At 37.7% G+C, this 14,430-nt stretch overlaps 4 protein-coding genes, 1 long non-coding RNA gene and 1 other non-coding gene across 7 annotated transcripts; 2 read left to right on the top strand and 4 right to left on the bottom strand.

The window, feature by feature from the left end:
* The first annotated feature begins 105 nt into the window (after nt 1-105).
* On the top strand, nt 106-1,165 carry LOC18587506 (uncharacterized). The gene has a single exon (XM_007011314.3). It carries the CDS (start codon nt 454-456, stop codon nt 934-936), a length of 483 nt encoding a protein of 160 aa, XP_007011376.3. The 5' UTR covers nt 106-453; the 3' UTR covers nt 937-1,165.
* A 106-nt stretch (nt 1,166-1,271) lies between these two features.
* LOC18587505 (transcription elongation factor TFIIS-like) lies at nt 1,272-3,053 on the bottom strand. Its single transcript, XM_007011313.3, has 2 exons — nt 2,740-3,053; nt 1,272-2,457 (listed from the first exon to the last, which is right to left on the bottom strand). The coding sequence occupies exons 1-2, from the start codon at nt 2,914-2,916 to the stop codon at nt 1,591-1,593; spliced, it is 1,044 nt and encodes a 347-aa protein (XP_007011375.1). The 5' UTR covers nt 2,917-3,053; the 3' UTR covers nt 1,272-1,590.
* Nucleotides 3,054-3,622: 569 nt separating this feature from the next.
* LOC18587503 (uncharacterized) lies at nt 3,623-5,773 on the bottom strand. Its single transcript, XR_001929833.2, has 2 exons — nt 5,292-5,773; nt 3,623-3,962 (listed from the first exon to the last, which is right to left on the bottom strand). It is a non-coding gene; the product is annotated as an uncharacterized LOC18587503 (long non-coding RNA).
* A 172-nt stretch (nt 5,774-5,945) lies between these two features.
* Nucleotides 5,946-9,240, bottom strand: LOC18587502 (Rhodanese/Cell cycle control phosphatase superfamily protein). Of its 2 annotated transcripts, none has more exons than XM_018129675.2 (5): nt 8,854-9,240; nt 8,130-8,381; nt 7,924-8,022; nt 6,767-7,060; nt 5,946-6,551 (listed from the first exon to the last, which is right to left on the bottom strand). In XM_018129675.2, exons 1-5 carry the CDS (start codon nt 9,211-9,213, stop codon nt 6,174-6,176), a joined length of 1,383 nt encoding a protein of 460 aa, XP_017985164.1. In that variant the 5' UTR covers nt 9,214-9,240; the 3' UTR covers nt 5,946-6,173. The 2 variants fall into 2 exon arrangements, with proteins under 2 accessions (XP_017985164.1, XP_088666852.1); XM_088810726.1 differs by having other exon boundaries at nt 6,322-6,551; nt 6,778-7,060.
* LOC148760602 (small nucleolar RNA snoR86) lies at nt 7,179-7,294 on the bottom strand. Its single transcript, XR_016023259.1, has one exon. It is a non-coding gene; the product is annotated as a small nucleolar RNA snoR86 (small nucleolar RNA).
* A 2,347-nt stretch (nt 9,241-11,587) lies between the features above and the next one.
* WRKY54 (WRKY DNA-binding protein 54) lies at nt 11,588-13,242 on the top strand. Its single transcript, XM_018129667.2, has 3 exons — nt 11,588-12,092; nt 12,223-12,324; nt 12,685-13,242. Exons 1-3 carry the CDS (start codon nt 11,743-11,745, stop codon nt 13,118-13,120), a joined length of 888 nt encoding a protein of 295 aa, XP_017985156.1. The 5' UTR covers nt 11,588-11,742; the 3' UTR covers nt 13,121-13,242.
* Nucleotides 13,243-14,430: the final 1,188 nt, after the last annotated feature.

Below are 14,430 nucleotides of genomic sequence, written 5' to 3'. Positions count from 1 at the left end.
TACAGAGTGAGATGGGATTGTCAAAATGTAGCTTCTGGTATCAAACATGGAAAACCCAGACAGTTCCTTGGCAAATTCATCTTCTCTCCATGTAAGGACCACACTGTTGGCCTTGAGACATAAATGTTACGTCTTGGACAATGTGAGCACCAAACCAGTGACAAGGGCATGGCCTGTTGAGTGCTGACAAGGGCGTTCACTTCGATCTTTGAAGCGTGTGCTTTTCTGCTAGGAATTGAGGACCAACGTACTCCAACACTCTACCCAAGTCTTGACACGCTGTTTCTGTGCATGTTTCGTGTGCATCTTGAAACCGCATTGTGCTACGTGGAGCGGTTGCATCGGCTTCCGAACTCTATATAAAACTACCCCATAAGGCTCGAATCAGACAAGTTCATTAGAACCACAGATCAAGTTCAGAACAAACTACTCCTTCAGCGTTGGCGAGTCAACATGGAAACAACCGCTCTTTGTCAGACAAGCACTCTGGGTACTGGTTCATCTCCACCCATTAACAAGACCATCAAGCAGTTTCCAAAATCATTCGAGGGTCGTTCCAGTCGGTTGAGGATGCCATCTAGGGGTTTGGGAAGTCATGGTTTGAGGTTAAAGCAGCGGTTTGGTCGTGGATTAGGACTTGGGTGCGTGGCTTCTGATTCAGGCTTATTGGCTGAATTCGAAAGAGAACTGGAAGCTGAGATGAAACCTGAAGAAGAAGAGTGGATGAGAGTGGGAAAACTGGGAGAAAGGTGCAAGGAAAGGAAAGGAGTGGTGGAGCTGTTAGAGTGCTTGGAAACAGAAGCAATCATGGGGGAAGACCAAGGGAAAGAGCCTACTGACTACAACAGAAGAGCCCAGATCTTTGATAAGAGTTCCAGAGTTTTTCAGGCTCTCAAGGCACGCAGCAAACCTTCTGAGTCTCTACAACAACCTTGACTTTTGTCAAGTAATGATTCAGCTACTGAAAATATAACTTATCAGGCCAATTGTTTCTCTGCAATTCTTCTTTTCAAGTAAAAAACAATAGGATTTCTTATATTTCACTGGCAGGTTTCCAGTTAGCTGGCAACTATACTTGTCCACTAAGAATAAGTAAAGATGACCATGCCATGTGGGATGCTATTATTTGCTCTAGAAATTCTATGAAAAATCAAATTCCATTTTAGATTTTGCATGAATTACTTTGCTCAGAAACCACAAGCAGGATTTACAGACAGTTGGAATTCTGGATGTAAGTTCTCACAATCAACAACTTTGGCAAACTGCGGCACTACCACACAATGGCTAGCAGGTTCAGCTGCTCTGTCACATTCATCCAACAAGTTGCTCAATAAATGTTGACAATGTCACAATTTTGACAAAGCTAAACGAGAAGAGAGCCAAAGAAAAGTTAGAATTTACAATCCACTCCTAACTAGTAAAAAATTCATAACTAACAGCTCCTAATACTACTAATTACAGCTCCTATCCTAAACTTAAGCATGCAAACTGCAGCAAATGCTGAAAACACAACAGTTGCTGGCAGCCTAATGACCATTCCTACATGGTTCTCAGGAAAGAAAAAATGAAGATGGAGCAACATGAGAACCATTAGCAAAACTTCCAACGGTTATTGCAATTTGTACATGTTACATATGTTGTCATGGGTTCATCAGCACTCCGAGTCTGCATCTGACAGTAGGTTGTCTTCCGACTTCCACATCGACCGCACTTGAATTGATCGGTTGTGGCTGTTAGAGCATCCATACGCTGACAGTTAAATATAGCTTTGTCTTTGAGTTGTTGGTTCTCAAGTTTCCTCCTGTCACTTGCCATTTCTTCTGTTGTCATGGTGACAATCTTCTCCGGCTTGACTTGTCCAAGCAGGATTTTTCTCCGGAAATCTGGGTTGTTTTGATCCTTCATGTTAAACAAGGTAGACCTGTATCGAATCTTCTTAGCACTATTAGATTTGCCCCAGCTCTCAAACATGGCAGACTCCACAGAAACAGCCACTCTTATTGGATCACAGGCATTTACTTCATCTAGGAAGTCATCACCAGCCTCACTTACGACCTTACACAAGCTCTCATAAATTTGTTCTCTTACTTTGTCCCTCAATTCATCATTACATTTCACCATAGAAGACAGCTCTGGAGGAGCTTTCGCATCAGAAGAAGCTTGCCTTTCTTCTTTGATTATGTTTTCAACCTTATTCTCCACAGAATTTGTTTCTTCAGCAACTCTCTCAGGGTTTGCTGTGCCATTCGTCTGTGTCTTTTGCACCTTCTTAGCATAGGCAAGCTTTGCAGTTGCCGGCTCCGCTCTAACAGAGCTTTTGCTTCCCAATTTTCCATTGTTGTTATCACTGTTCTTCTTCTCGATAACCAGGTTTTTCCATATCTGCAGCAAGTCACAAGCAAAAGCCTGGATTTTCTTCCTAGGATGTTTTGTCAGACACCGAAGTTGTTTACCAACCTGAATGACAAACCACATCTTAGAATGTAAAATTATACTAATAAAGATAATGCATTTATTCTCTTAAAAGAAAAGAAAATACTGTTTGTTTCCAGGGAAAAACAGAGCAAAATCAGAAATCCAAGCAGAACAACAAATTAAAGAAAAGAACATAAACCCATACTTACATTCAACAGAAAGATAAAATTTCTTTTTTTTTGTTTTTTGCAAGAAAAATTATTTATAGAAAAGGGACCAACTGACAGAGAGTAAATGTCAAAAAAAAAAAAAAAAACAGAGTACCTGAGTGGAGACAAGTAGTTGATAAGTGATGGGAAAGTCCTTGAGTTGAGAGAGAGCATCAATGCACCGGCTTTCCTCGGAGGCTCCGCCATCAAGAGCCGCCGCCCTGTCTGCAGCTTTCTTGGCTGCTTCAAACAATTCCACCACCTCTTTCTCCTTCACCTTCACCTTCTCCATTCCTTTTTCTTTTTCCTTTACTAAACAAAATAACTTCAAAAAAAAAAATCAACTGCAATTTACAGTAGTAAAACAGGGGATGTTGAGAGAAAGTGAAAACAGAGGTCGAGCGAGTTTGCCTAGCTATTGAAGTTAACTGGAGTCAGGACTCTGATCTGACAGCTCTAAATATCTTACAACTGTTTTCCCAACGCGACACGTGGATTAAGGATTGTTTTTGTTTTCAATTAATAATTTTTTTCCTTAAATTTTAGATTATTTATAAATTGTTATCTTGATCTTTATCCAAACGAATTCATAAAATTATTAGTTTGAGATTATTTATTAATTATATAAAAAAATAAATTATTATCTTTATCGTCATGAAAATTAATGAGATGAATGTATGATAAAAACGAATTAATAAGATTGTCATATGTATTTAATTAAATATTTATTTTTATTCAATTACATCATGTATTATAAATGAGTTTACAATATTTATTTAATTAAATTCGCTTACGAAATTTAAAAAATTAATTTAAAAATATGAGATAAAATTTAACAACTTAATATTGGAGGGTATCATGGAATATTCATAATTCACTCTTTTCATGCAAAATGAATGGTTAATTCTTGATTACAACATGGAAAGCATGAATTGTTCCAACAGAAATACTGCACAAAAGCATAGAAGGATCATGAAATGCTAAGGTGTAAGTCTGAATTTGATCATGTTCAATCATTCATATCCAATGCCATTTCTCTTTTGATTTATTTTCATTTCCCAGGCAGAATCTCAACCAACAATTCCTGAAACACAGGAATTAACTCCCAAACTGAAAAAGATTATGTTTCTTTCAAAGTTCCAAAGAAGTAATGCCAAGGTGGACTCATTCTCATCATAAAACTAATATCAATCAGAAAATTACAACTACATTATTATTCAAATGTTGATTCCCTCATCAGCAATCTGATAAACAAAATCACAATGAGTTGTGACATCCCATTCGCTTCTACTTAGACTCTGGTTTCTCCAAAAAGGTCCTCTTCAACCAATCAAAAGGCTGGCAAAAGAAAGAGAATTTTCGATCGTTAGCTAATCATTCAAAAACTCATAAACTACTGTAACCTCTAATGACAGGTTGACTATACAGGCACACTTTGCAAAATTTAGGTGAAAATAAAGAGGCAGTTCAAAATAAGAAAAGTCAAACATGGAAAGACAGAAATTCAAAATTTCATCAACAAAATAAGCATAACAATAAGCATCCATTTAATAATGAATCAAACCAAGCTTAGGGAAGAAAAGATGGTCATATCTCTTCTCAATGAGTTTCACTTAGTTGACTGCATGCACAAATCAAGCTCAACCTCACAACCTTTACAAAACAAAGGTTAACAAAATTAGCCAGTCATATATAACCTTCGAGTAATTGTAGATTACATCTTTACAAGGCTCATAGAGGGGAAGCTCTTCACATAATGTTGCCACTAGTTTTAAACATGTTAAACCAACAGATTAACGTCTGATTGGAACCAAGATGAGATAGATGATGGTTTTGGTGAGACAAGGAGGATTCAGCCAAAAGGGTGCCATAAGTGTGCAGAAGTCAATCCAAAACTAAAAGAAACATAACAGAGCACCAGCTAAGGATCAAAAAGTTTAATGGGAAAAGTGGACGATGATAGTAACCGTTCTGCATCCGAACATGGTCAAAAAAGAGAATTTGTATCCAAGAGTGCTTTGAAGCAATGCTCTGTTCAATCATATTATACCCCTAACAAAACCATATCCAAATTGAAACCCTCACCGTCAAGGCATATGTGCCCAATTCACAACTCCTATCTGCTTTATGTTTCCTCTATAACTGTCTAAAGGGGGAAAGGAAGTTTCCAATATTCCATAAATACAAGGTGATTTTCTCATTATTGGGCAGATGCTATCCTACATAAAAAGACCATCTTTTGACCCGGACCAAACACCCCTAAGTTCCAGCAGAAAGTATCATTTTTCTTCTTAAGAAGTAACTGCATAGCCAAATCTCATGGGTGTGTGATTAAGCAAAAACAGAAGTGAACATGATAGTTGAAAAGCCATGTTTTCCAACTAGATAATAAAAAATCAATGCTTTGAATCCTACATTCAAAATGATACTAGTATTACAGAATGAATGGGTTCTTGAGGGACACCGAAGCAAGCATCAACCGTTTAATCAAATCAGTATTCATAGCTTTAAATTAGATGCAAAGATCTGTCCCAAAGATATACACAAAGACAGATCCCCAAAGAAAAATTTGGGCAAAATCCCTCGATAAACAATCAAAGGTAGACTTTTCCTGTTGATCTAATGATAATACAGCAATAGTTATTCAAAAGGAAGAAAGAAAGAAACCTGGATCAGCCAAAGACCAGTGGTGGTGGCGGCGACGCCCCACAAAGCGGCGGCCTGGATGTCCCCGGGCTGAGGACGGAGCCTAGGCCTCAGGAACTTGAACATAGCACCTTCTCCTGCCATTCCTTAATACCTCCGAATCCGATTTTCAAAAACCCTAACCTTGAAGAGGTACTAGAATTAATTATGGCGAATTGGATTTGAATCCCTTTCTCTTTCACTCTCCGTCTATGTCCAATGTCGAATGTTCAACTCCTATATTTCTAATCGTTTTTACACCCTCTGATTGTTTCTCATCAACGGTGGACACCAGCTCTCTCCACCGCTTCAAGCGTGTCTCCTTTTGCCATGTCAGCAATCGGCCCTTCCCTTTACTTTTTCTTTTTCTTTTTTAATATTTATAAAATTTTAGAACAAATTAATCAAAATCGATTTAATTTATTTAATTTTGATTTTAATTAATCAAATGCATGCTAAGTCCTCCTACTATGATGTAAAAATTATGGCATGAAGTCTCAGCTATGGATATTAGAACTGAGATGGGCATTTTGTTGTAAGTTTGTGTACCATGACTACCCATGAAGCTCAAACACAGCAGCTCTCCATGGACACAAGACTTGCAACCAATGAAAGTCTTGGTCACACAGTTAGTAATTGACATTCTTACAAGATACATTAATGGAGTCTGAATCAAAATGGCACACAAAACCAACTTCAACAAGTTTGAAACAAAGTCCCATTTCCTCATTTTGACCTAACAAGCTTCCTGTCTACAAGCTCAGTACAAAACTGTGTTGGACATCTCCAATCACTAATTCCTATCTAAAACCTTCAGAGTCAAAACGGACTCTTACATCACTAATTGATCATCTGCTGACTACCTTAAACTGAAGATGAAAGCTTGGTTTGGTTCCTCTTTATACTATCCGGCTTTGATGCAGGTCGCCGGCCCTTATCCAGACCACCAATAATGCCCCACGTCTCAAATTGCCTCTGTCGTGCTCTTGCTCTCTCTTTCTCCTCTTCGGACTTCGACAAGAAACAGTGGGGACAAGAAACCCCATACTCCCACTCTGGTGCTTCCATGTCAGCATCACTAACAGGTTGCTTACACCCATAGCAAAGCTTGAAATTTCCTTGTACTAGACCGTGCTCAACAGAGACCCGCTTGTCAAACACAAAGCACTCCCCCTCCCACAGACTCTCTGTTTTGGGAACTTCCTCCAGGTATTTTAAAATCCCACCTTTCAAATGATAGACCTAACAAAATATTTAAAAGGAAAATTGATTTAAGAATCAAATGTAATTAGTGAAGAGATCTCTAATTTTACAGATAGACTCTCAAGTTATTTCAAGAAACAATTTCATCCAGAAACAACTCCAAAAAGAATAACTTTACTACCGAAACAATGACAAAGCATCATGACCATGGATCACCAAACATCATATAATGTAGGTTCAAAAGGGAAAGCAACCTCCTCAAAACCTTTGTTGAGCAGAAAACTCGAAGCTTTCTCGCATCGAATTCCTCCTGTGCAATACATTGCAACCCGCTTTGGCATTTTTTGTTTTGGAATCTCTGCATCTTTATTGATGCTTTCATCCAATCCTTTCTTCTCCATGTTTGCATGCTCCAGTTCTGAACCATCAAGTCGGAACTGGTCCTCCACCCAAGGTGGGAACTCACGAAATGCCGTGGTACATGGATCCACTGCTCCTTTGAACATCCCAATTCTAGTTTCATAATTATTGCGAACATCAATTACCACCTAAATATAAAATAAGCAACAAGATCAGTTAAAACAATCAGTTGCAATCCCTCCACCACTTCTAACAGGTCAACAGAGTGGTGGTAGGGGGGTAGCAAATAATTTTTTTGCTGACTAAAACGTCGCGACTTGTTCAAAACCAATCAAAACAAAAAGTTTTGATAGCATGGCGCATCGCTATTATTTATTGCCAATTTTCAACTCAAAGAACGTCATTAATTGATGCCTTGACCTGCTAATTGGCTTAATATTGAATTCAAATGATTTTGCAGTTGAGACCAAAAAGAAAGCGAACATCAGAACCCTCATGAAAGACACACATGAACCGTGTAGGGAGTCAAAACTTTTTGATGTTATCAATCTTAATAAGCTTGGAACAATAAGCATCTGAAATCAAAGTACTTCAGGCATACAAAGTGCATTTCTTAGTATTTCACACTTGCTTTCTTGCTGAAATAAAGTAAATATCAATAAAAAATTATAACTTTTGCACCGAAGACCTTAAACCATTTCCATTGCAGTCAAACCAGATCGACCTAAGCGAGAAACAAAAACTGTTAAACGCCACTAATACTCTTCCAGAATGCCACAACAGAATAAAATGAGGTTGTTGACTCAAAAGTTTAAACTAAGAAGAAAGCTAGTCAAATCTCTATATCCCACATCAGATAAGCCATCCAATGACAAGCTGTACATGAAAGAGCAATGCTTGAAGACAAAAGGGGGTTTCAAGAAACTGGTTTGATCTTTGAATGGTACATACATAGAGAACCCAAAACAAATAAAGATTTGTGAAATCCTGAAAAGCAAATTAGTAAATCACAATGGAGTGACCAAAGCTGCAACAAAGTTTCTTTACTCACAGTATCTGGATCACTGATCAAAGCATTCCAATCCTTTGGGCTGACATACTTTCCAACCTTTTCAATGGGTGATACTTCTGGCATTCCAAGAGTAACAATCTGCTTAAACATGAACAAAGGAGCAACATTGTTATAAGAAGTTGACAAGTGACAGATTAAATTATAAAAAAGCATGCCACTTATTGCTTTGCTTATAAAGAAAATACCTCTTTCTTCAACTTCACTCTCACATGGTCCCACCGAAAGGGTGCATCCTCACCTGCTGCAAGAGGAGAACTAGTAGAGTGTCCATGATGGATAGCTTCCTGCTCAGGACTAACCGGTGACTCTATCTGCCTTAACCCTTTTAAGCGGTCATCAGTTTGAATGAATCCTAGGACTCTTTCCACCGATTCCCGTGTGCCACAAATGCTACCATTGATCCCTTCAGGGGCAAGAATGATGCCACCTGAAACACGCTGATGGGATCAGCTTGGTAAGGTACGACTGACATGAATGCAATAAAGTTACATAGAATGTGCACAACAAAATCTCAAGGCAGCAAGTGGTGTTGAATTACCATGCCAAGAATAAAAGAATATGTTCCTAACAGCTAGATAAGTGCCATACAGCTAAATCCAAGAACAATCACCATCATTTTCTGCATCCCACAATAAAAAGCATGAATATTTTCAAACTAACAAAAAAAAGCCGATACCCTATATTCTCCACGAATAAAATGAGCTTGGATATCAAAAAAAATGAAAAAAAAAATCAATTTTTATTAAAAAATCAAAACATCCCATGCTTTGAGAATTCACGGTAATAACATAAAACTCCTCCTAATTATCAACCAGCATTCCTTCAAATGTTTAAAGCAGCTTATACTACAAAACATACTAAACGAATATATCACTTTAAAGTGATGAAAGAGAGAGAATTGAGGAGTACCAGGTCCTCGCAAAGTTTCTTCAAGGGTTTACGCAAATCAGCATGGTCTGGAAAGTCAGCAAACCTGTAAAAAGAGACGACCACGAGTGAGTCCGAGTCGGGTTCCTCGGGGTTCTGGCAACAATGGGGTTTGCCCGAAGACGAGACGGGAATCGGGTCAGCCGCGGCCCCAGTGAAGCACTTGGACAGCGTCATCCTCCGATCGGAACTGCAAGAATTAGAGAGACGAGCCTTGAGGGGAAGACCAGAGGTTGGTCGAGAAGTGCAGGGAAGATGGAATATAGGGTTGGGGTTAGAGGTATGGGAAGATGATGACAGCATCCTCAGCGCCAGCGATAGAGGTGGTCTGCACCTTAGCATTTCCTTCTGCTCTTCCTTCTACTTTGCTCTATTCCTTCCGGGCTGATACTTGTTGGGTATATCGGGTCAAATAACTACCAAATGGGCTCATTTTAAGCCCATTTCTGCAGTATCCAAACCCAAAAAAGCCCATTTGTCCAAATCCAATTACGAGCGTATTTTTTTTTATATCTTAGTCAAATTTATATAATTATCACATGTTCATTTACTAATTAATTAAATAATTAATTTTTATTTAAATATACCTTAAATAAATCCGTATCATCTTTTTTAATTCGTGTTGTGAAATTAAAGAACTCTATTAATGATTATCGACAACATTAATTCCTATTCGGGTTTTAAATTCCATCATCGACGTATTAGATAATAATTATTGAATTATTGATAACCGATAGCATTCTTAGTCTGGGTTTTCTTTTAAATGAATCATTAAAACCAATTTAACAGTAATTCTAATCATCAATCAAAGATTTTCCTCAAGATGGTATTAATCAACTATGTGCATGATGTGGAATTGACAACTTGGGTTAAACTAAGTATATTTTCATGTTGCATTTGTGCTAGTAGTCAAGTTGCTTTTACCAAAGCCAAATTAAAAACAAAAAATGCCACATTCAAATTAGGAAGGCCTTTTGACCTTTCTTGATTTACAAATTAACTAATCAAAACAATAATTGGGTATATAATAATGCTTCTAGAAGGTTTATTTTCATTTTCTTCTCGATACGTGTCAAAATTTATTATATTTAGGTCGTGACACGAGCTAAATGATCCGAATTCAAAATAATAATAATTATAAGATGTGTAAATAATAAATAATATCACACAATTTCAAACATATATTACAATTGATAATTTTTTTTTTAAATTATTACTCCCTTTGACCCGAAATGTTTATCTCTCTTTAATTTTCACGAAAATTTAAACAAAAATTTGAATTTGAATACATTTTGTATTGAAATTTTACATTGTTTTCATGCATTTCCATATTTAAACTACTATATAATAATGAATTTAATATTGAAAATTACAGCATTAGTTTTTCCTATTTTTGGAATACAATGATATAGGACAAGAGAATTTGTAAGCTTGAAAGTTATAGTTTTGGCTTTACTGCCAGAAATAATATTACACCAAGGATCAAAGGAAATAACACATCACTTTCTGCTTCTAGACTAGTCAACCTAATATTTTACTAAAAATCTCAAGCAATCAAAGGGGGGAGGGGCAATTTGTCAAAAACATGGAACCAGTTCATCTAGAAGGGAAGGGGAAGGAAGACTCATGGAAACTTCAGTGCATGGACTTCCACACTCCTTATCAATATCAATCACAAACTAATTCATCTGTTTCTTTTCTTTGCTTTCTATTATTTTTATATTCCCATAACTTTTTCTTTAGTCATGTTTTGTTCATTATATCATTATCTCCTACCCCAGCCTGCCTTAATTTCTTCAAACATCTATCCATTCCTTTCCTAATTTCCATTCTTTTTTTTTTGACTTAAAAAAAAGTGTCTATACTTCTAAGACACAAAACAAAAAAACCCCGAATTCAAATTTTTTTTTAATTTTGTAATATTTTATGAAAACGGATCGTATTTAAAATTATCCGAAACAAAGAATATGATAGAGTTGAATGGAAAGAAAGAAAGAAAAACAAATGGCTTCTGCCAGCTTTTGGTTTTCAATAGGAAACATGGCCACACCCACATGGTACCTACTTGTAGATCATCACAATATATATATATATATATATATATATTGCAATTTGATTAGATAAGTAAATCTTTTCTTGGAGATGAATCCCAATACTTTACAAACAGCATGGTGCACGACGAATTCCATTCATTGGACTGTCTAAAATGCTTATGTATTCCTGAATTTTCAACACCCAAGGCAGGCAAAAAAGAAATATGAACTAGAGATTATACGATAGATGGCAGTATTTTTACAGTAAAGTCGTCCATGGGGAAAACAATGGAATAATCTTTGAGAGCCACCCTACCTTGAATTTCAAACATTAAAATAGTTTTTCCACACCCATTTAATACTCCTTGAGGCCACTGTTTCTCTAGATAATGATGGCTTGGGGTGGAATTGTTTATCATCAGCAAACCCCTTTGTTTTCTTTTTTCCATATGAATTGAACAAGTGCACTAGTTGTTGCTCAGTGTTTGTAGATGAGAAAGAAAAGGAGGCGTCAGCCTCAGGTTCCAGCCAGAAAAAAACAAAGGGAAAAGCAAGGTAGGGAGAGATAACGTTGGCATCAGGCTTCCATCAGGAGAGTAACGTCAGCTCGCTTTTGTCAGCATTTGTTTCTTTCACTATCCCCCACTTAATAACAATGCCCCCTTCCTGACATTTTCCCTTCATTTGCTTCTCCCCTTCCTCACCTCTGCCTTTTTCCTGTCAAAGCTATGTTTTAAATCCTTATCTCTTCTGATCCCTTGCAACCTAACTACTTACTTGGAGCGAGCAAAGCCAAGTAGAAAGTAGACACGTTTCTTTTTTCTTGCTGATAACAGTTATGGGTACTACCCTTTTCCCCTGCCCTGAAAGGCTGTCTAGCGACAAGAAAAGGGTGATACAAGAACTTGTTCATGGGCAAGAGTGTGCTACCCAGCTTCAGATTCTTTTCCACAAGCCCTCTGAAGAACGTGGGCAACTCACGGCTAAGGAACTTGTGCAGAAGATCTTGAGATCTTTCAATGAGACGATTTCTGTGCTGAGTTCTTGTGACTCGGCTCAGGTGTCTCGGAATCAGGCGACTAATTCTAACGATGATTCCCCCTGTTGTGTTGACCGGAGGTCTGAAGATTCTAGTGAGAGCAGGAAGAGACCGTCCTCCAAGGACAGGAGAGGCTGTTACAAGAGAAAGTAAAGATTCTTCTAGTCCAATTCCAATTCCAATCTAAGAAACAACAGAGTTTTTTTGTTTGTACATGGCTTCATTAAATGTTCACATAATAATAGATTCTAATATTGATCCGATGTGTTGGCTTTCCAGGAGGGCTGCAAATACTTGGACAGTGATTTCTGCCGCAATGGAAGATGGCCATGCCTGGAGGAAGTACGGACAAAAGGAGATCCTCAATGCTAAGCACCCAAGGTATAGTCACATCACAGGTCCTTGCTCATTTGGCAATGAAATTAAAAAACAGATGGAATCCATTGTATGAAAATGATTCTTCATGTATGGGTGATTTTCTAAATTTGTCATGATTATTCATATATCTTATCTTCTAAGCAATCAACTGTACTGAAACGGAACCTTTTTGAGTAAGAAAAAGGTCGCATAAGTGGTGGAAAAATCAGGAGTCAGTAATAAAGTAGTTGTGGAAATATGTGAAAATAGGCAGGACGTCCTATAGGACAAACAGAAAGAAATATCAGTACACTAATTTCTTAATCAAGACAAGAACTGAATTTAAGCTGATTAATCATGGGCTCCTTCCTTTGTCATGAACAGGAGTTACTTCAGGTGCACTCGAAAGTATGATCAAGGCTGCAGAGCAACCAAACAAGTCCAAAGAATGGAAGATGATTCCCAAATGTTTCAGACAGTTTACATTGGCAGCCACACCTGCAGAGACTCATCCAAGGCTCCCCAAATCATCACAGATCATTCTGAACCTTGGAAATCTTACAATATGGTCACATCGGGTGACTCCAAAATCTCAAGCAAACAACAGCACCATCATCATCACTGCTTGAACCCATCTCCCACAACCCCAACCGTGAAGCAAGAATCCAAGGAAGAGACGACAGCAAGCGATCTTACCGACTGGGACTCCAACGTGTGGAAGGATATAATAGGTCTGAGTGGTTTCGAAATTATGGACCTACAGATTAAGCCTGTAGAGTTTCAAAGTGATTTTACTTTTGATGAAAGTGAGTTCGTCTAGTTCTAGTCTAGCTCCTTGTAAAGTTCATATGCGTAGCTAGCTACGACAGTTTCCTATTCCATGTAATCGGTCATGTGGAGTAATAACAACCATTGAAGGCCTTCTCAAGGTGTCTGAAACTATATTTTCCTTTAGATACGAGGAACCCCATATCCAATTCTGCAACTGGTGCTTGGACTGCTGTATCAGACAAGTATCGATCAGATGTGCTTGGATTGCTGTCTGAAACTACAGGGGACAATGTGCTTGTATTATCCATTCACAGCCTTTCGTATCATCTCTAACCTGTAAAACTGTCTTTTTTCGAAACAAAACTGTACGTACAACGAAACACCAAGCATTGATTGTATATTTCCAGGAAAAAAGCAGAACAATGACTTATCTTTGTCTGAATTCATTGTATCTACAACATGGGGTCCCTGACGAGTACGAACTTTCAAACTTTTGTGGAAAAAATTATATGGTAATGAAAGAGATTAGACATCCTTAGCCAAAAAATAAAGCGAAACTGAGGATATGTGGATCAGATCATAACAAGGCACAGGTTTAGCAAATGTCATTTGCAAAGACAAATTAGTATAGTTAGATAAATCAAACAGTAGTGAAAGATCAATCAAGTTGTGGGGGGTGTTGAAGGTGTGGACTAGACCACGATGGCAGAATTTTGGTGCTCAAATTTGGGCAAAAGGTAACCCAGAGAACGGGGCATCAATGTCGCCCAACAGTAAGAAAAATAGAACGTAGCCAAAGGGGAAAGTGGAAAAACTATTGGAAAGGTTTCATCAAACCGACAAATATCTAGAAAATGTAGCTGTTCTAGGCCAACTGGCCTAGGTTAGCGACTGCTATTCTGAGCTTTGTCGTCACCCTAAAGGTAGTGTTTGGTACAGCGAGTAATCCAAATCCTTTCCTTACTTTTCTTCTTCCCTATCCCTATGGACCAGCCCTTGTTTCATCCCTTTTCTTTCTTATCCTTTTTCAAGAGACAGGGCTAGTACCATTCTTCACTACTACATTAAAGATTAGTACCTAGTGAGTTAGACTCTGATTTGATTGAATTAAATGTTCCTTTAAAATGCAGTAAGAATGGCTGGTGGGAAGATATGAAGCCTCCCCAGCCACTTATTGATCAGCCTCTAATTCAATAATGTCTTGTTAAGGCAGGTCAATGCCAAATGCGAATATTTTCATGGTTATACTTCCAGTTTTCGAGTTCAATCATGGGATTTATGAAATGAAAGTGATATTTTTAATCGTACAATTCAAAATTACGTGTATAAAATTTTACAAATTAATTTTTATATCTTCAA

The sequence above is a fragment of the Theobroma cacao genome, chromosome 10 (assembly GCF_053813885.1).
Source record: "Theobroma cacao isolate CCN51 chromosome 10, ASM5381388v1, whole genome shotgun sequence".
Taxonomy (NCBI): domain Eukaryota; kingdom Viridiplantae; phylum Streptophyta; class Magnoliopsida; order Malvales; family Malvaceae; genus Theobroma; species Theobroma cacao.
The sequence above is the reverse complement of the archived record's forward strand: the minus strand, read 5'-3'. Positions and strand labels throughout refer to the sequence as shown.